This window comes from Erigeron canadensis, chromosome 2 (genome assembly GCF_010389155.1).
Source record: "Erigeron canadensis isolate Cc75 chromosome 2, C_canadensis_v1, whole genome shotgun sequence".
In the NCBI taxonomy this organism is placed as follows: domain Eukaryota; kingdom Viridiplantae; phylum Streptophyta; class Magnoliopsida; order Asterales; family Asteraceae; genus Erigeron; species Erigeron canadensis.
In genome coordinates, this window is record NC_057762.1 from 38,381,269 (window position 1) to 38,385,598 (window position 4,330).

General features: G+C 29.5%; 1 protein-coding gene across 1 annotated transcript; it reads right to left on the bottom strand.

The window, feature by feature from the left end:
- Nucleotides 1–242: 242 nt before the first annotated feature.
- Nucleotides 243–1,917, bottom strand: LOC122586973 (uncharacterized protein At2g23090). The gene is made up of 3 exons (XM_043759023.1): nt 1,734–1,917; nt 1,554–1,594; nt 243–512 (listed from the first exon to the last, which is right to left on the bottom strand). Exons 1-3 carry the CDS (start codon nt 1,807–1,809, stop codon nt 393–395), a joined length of 237 nt encoding a protein of 78 aa, XP_043614958.1. The 5' UTR covers nt 1,810–1,917; the 3' UTR covers nt 243–392.
- Between the last annotated feature and the right edge of the window lie 2,413 nt (nt 1,918–4,330).

Consider the following 4,330-nt stretch of genomic DNA (forward strand, 5'->3'; position numbering starts at 1 on the left):
TTAGTAACATTCCATCAAGAACTTGTTCTACCTTATGTTACATGTTAGAACACCATATCACTTATTTCCAAATACAATAAAAAGATAGCATCAATTGTTTTATAGCATTTTCATTCCATTTTTTACTTAAGATTAAGTTACTGACTTATTCATCGGCTTAGGATGTTAAATATTATAGATAACATCCTCAAACTTGCAACTTCAGCTGCACTTGTGTTAATCATGTCTTCAAACCAAATGCATTATTTTAAAACATTGGAACAAGGTTGTCCTTTTTTACTAATATCCCAAACACAATGTTATAACAAGTGACACAGAGATGATGATATTATAAACATACTGTTTCAAGCACAATTTAACATTAACCACACTTGAATGCTCACACATTGTTATCATTTCTTCAGATGCGGGAAACAAGTGTAGACGTCAGCCTTCGGATGTTTGGCTTCAGCGTGTTCCCTGCATTTCACCTCCGAAGTTGTGCAAATGAAAGTTTGCATGCAGACCTTGCACTGCAGTTCATCAAAAAACACAATTTATCAAAGCCGATACCTTTCTTCATTGGCCATTTTAAATTAGATATATGATTATTATATAGGAAAGATAAACCCATCATTCATGATTGTCCATTCTAAAAATTCTAAAAGTTTTAAGCAAAACCAAATTCATCAGTTAGCATAGAGTTAGCAAGACAAACATACAAGCGAACTAATACAAACATTTCCATGATAGAAATTTGATGCAACTATTACTATACGCCGAAGATAAAATGATGAATATAGCACTTATAATATAGTATTCTTTCAAAGGAACTTAATCATCGGTTTTAGAAAATACTGATGTTCTAAAAATGAAAGCCTAGGTCATTGTATTGGACAAAACTGAAGGACTTTTACACACATGAGAGTTATAGGTTGGCTCGATGGTTCCGCATTCCAGCTCATAGTGGAAGTTAATATTAGCTTACAACTAGGTTTACATAGCTTAAAACTCAAGCATCTTGTTTATGTAAGATTTGTCGTTACAAGACCGCCCAACTTAAAACCTCGACTTCCAAGTCAGAAACACACACCCATAAACAATAGCCTTCGATATGAAAAAGTTGAAGACTTGCAACATTTCCAACAAATTAAGAATAAAAACTTAAAAGTTAAAGTGACCAAACCATAATTACTTAATTACAAAAAACACAAAAAAATCAACCAGCTCTTTATTTATGTCTATCAAAACTTACACATATAATCACTTATCAATAGTTTTGCCTGAAAAACTACTAATTTAAGTTTAAAAGCAAAAAACTTTACACCAAGCTACTATTTCTAAAAAAAATAGAATAAACAATTAGCACAAATACAAGTAATTCTACAAATCCATGACAAATATCAACAGATCTACAAAAAATACAACTACTGTAAAGAAAATTCACTAGATTATTAGCAATAGCAATATTTTATAAATAAAAACCTCCGATTTTTATAATATGATAAATTTAGCCAACGATTTATCAAAATTAAAGTCATATTGTAAAGGATCCAACAGATCAAAAACAAAACCTGGATGTTCATAGCTTTCTTGTTGGCCTCAAGCTGACTTCCTAAAAATTTTCAAAACAAAATTAATACAAACATTACACTAAAAAAACATCATCAACCAAGATTTTAATTAAAGTTACATTGATCTTATGGGAATTTTATAAAATAAAAAAAAATAAAAAGAAGGGAGAAGGGGGTAACCTTTGCCAGCAGCTTTGGCTTTTTCTAAATTCTTTTCACGGGCCATCTTGGATTTCTGAGCATTACCTCCACCCATGGCTGCCTCTCTCTCTCTCTCTCTCTGATCTCTCTCTCTCCCTCTTTTTTATTTCGGCCACCAACGAGGATTCAAAACCCTAATTCTGTAATTTGATGCACCTCTTTCGGTGGGATGGATATGTCCTATTTATACTCGTTTATTCGTGGAGTATTTTTTTATTTTTTATTTTTTTGCAACTTGTCTTGTCTTTGTTTTTTTTTTTTTTTTTTCTTCTAAATAATTAACTTTTTATTTTATTCTTTTACAAACACTAGTTAAACCCAAGCCCGAATAATTATTGTCGTACAAATATGTTAAAAATAAATAAATGTGTCTTCAAAATCAAAATATAAGATTTCAATATTGTAGCAACAATTTATTCTAATATAAGTACTAGCACGGTATCCGCGCAATGCGGCGGTGTTGTGGCGGCGACGATGTGGTGGTGGGATCACTGTTGGTGGTGGAGGTGGCGTCGAGTGGTGTAGATAAGTGGTGTAAAGATAATTGATAAAAGATTAATGGAGATATTTTGGATAAATGACTGATATTGTAATTTAATCTTTAATGGTATTTCAAATAATTCCTCCATAACTTCTAAAGAGAAGGTTGTTTTATTTATTAAATAATATAAAAGTATAGATTAAGTGTATAGAAGAATTAAGATTAAGAAATAAGGATATTTTGGGTATAAAAAAATACTGAATTTCCTAAAATAGAATAAGTCAATATGTTTTATAAGGGTTTATAAATAAGTATACTTATTAAAGGTAGGTACATCTAAATGAACATCTTTCAATATTAATCAATGGATTTATTTTTTAGTAATGTTTAAATCATGCAATCATGTAACAACAACAAATGAAATCAGAAATAAACATATAAAATATACTTTATAAATAAAACATCAACATAAGTTTAATTTCAACTCAATGCATAAACCATAACCTGATGATTAATTTTCAATAAAGCAAACCATGTAATAACAAATAAAAAAAAAACAAAGCATATAAAATATACTTCATAAATAAACTATCAACATAAGTTCAAAATGCATAAAGCATAAACTGAAATGGTTAATTTTCAATAAATCAATAATTTATTGAATTTGAATAATAGATTACTTTTTTTATAATAACTAGAAGGTAACTAAAAGGTAATGTAAATTTTTCTAAAACTCAAAGGATGAAAAAACTTTTTATTTTTTTTATTATATCATATTTCATTCAATGTTAAAATAATTGAATATAATTAAATATTACTCTAGATAATAGCTTCAATAAGTGTAAATTAGTGATTAAAACCAAAAAGTGTAAATTAATTTAGACATGTGTTGATTTAATTAATTTTGAGAAATTTAGGATTGTGATTGGGTCAATTGAGATTATGCCGGTTGCCTTTTAGTGTGTGTGTATATATATATATACACACACACATATATAGGGGGCAATCAAATAAGAACAGTTTTAAAATAAGAACGGTGAGAACACTTAAAAAACATCATTTTGATGCATTAAAAGTCCATAAAACTAACATAATGCTTAACTAATTATCATTATTTAAGTGTTTAACAACACATTGATCCGTCAAAATTGAAAAAATCACGTATTTTGTTGGATGCATCATTTTGATGAATATGCATCAAAGATGGATGCACAAAACAAAAAACGTGATTTTCTCGATTTTGACGGATCAATGTGTTGTTAATCACTTAAATAATGATAATTAGTTAAGCACTATGTTAGTTTTATGGACTTTTAATGCATCAAAATGATGTACTTTAAGTCTTCTCACCGTTTTGTATTTTAAGACTGTTCTTACCGGAGTGTTACCCTACATATATATATATATATATATATATATATATATATATATATATATATAGGCCTGGCAAAATGGGCGGGTCGGGCGAGTTTGGGTAACGGGTCAAAATGAGTGCGTGTCAAAACGGGTGCGGATCTAAGCGGGTCAATCCAAAAATGTGGGTCAAACGGGTACGGATCAAAGCGGGTTGGGTGCGGGTCAACCCACATTTTTTTTTTGTCAAACCAGGTTTAACACCTTATGGATTTATAACAACTAAAACTAACACAGCAAAACATAAACCAAAATTAAAAGATAAAAAAAAAAGTAGTACAGATATATGCCTTTGAAAAAAAATAAAAAAAGTAGAAAATAGTATATATAAATATCTTGAGATGACACTAGAGACTACCTACCCCACCCAACTTTCTTTGAAATTGTAACAATATGCTTGCACTTTCTCATAATCGTCTCCTCCGTTTCTCTCTCTATACATTTATATTTATATCTATACTATCTTATAATAATTATTACCTTCTCTCTCATAAAAGTGTTAGATGAAAAATTACCATTTTACCCTTTATAAATTAATTTACATCATTAATCCTTTATCTTCTAAATTATATCTACTATCACTTTACATCAATTACATTACACAAATTACTTACACAGTTGCACCCACCATGAACAACACCACCACGGCCACCGTCAGCACTGTCAATCGTCATCACCACCA

Coding starts and splice junctions, on each gene's coding strand:
- LOC122586973 (XM_043759023.1), bottom strand. CDS start 1,809: ATGGGTGGAGGTAATGCTCAGAAATCCAAGATGGCCCGTGAAAAGAAT. Junction 1,595..1,733: donor AGCCAAAGCTGCTGGCAAAG/GTTACCCCCTTC, acceptor GAAAATTTTTAG/GAAGTCAGCTTGAGGCCAAC. Junction 513..1,553: donor AGAAAGCTATGAACATCCAG/GTTTTGTTTTTG, acceptor GATGAACTGCAG/TGCAAGGTCTGCATGCAAAC.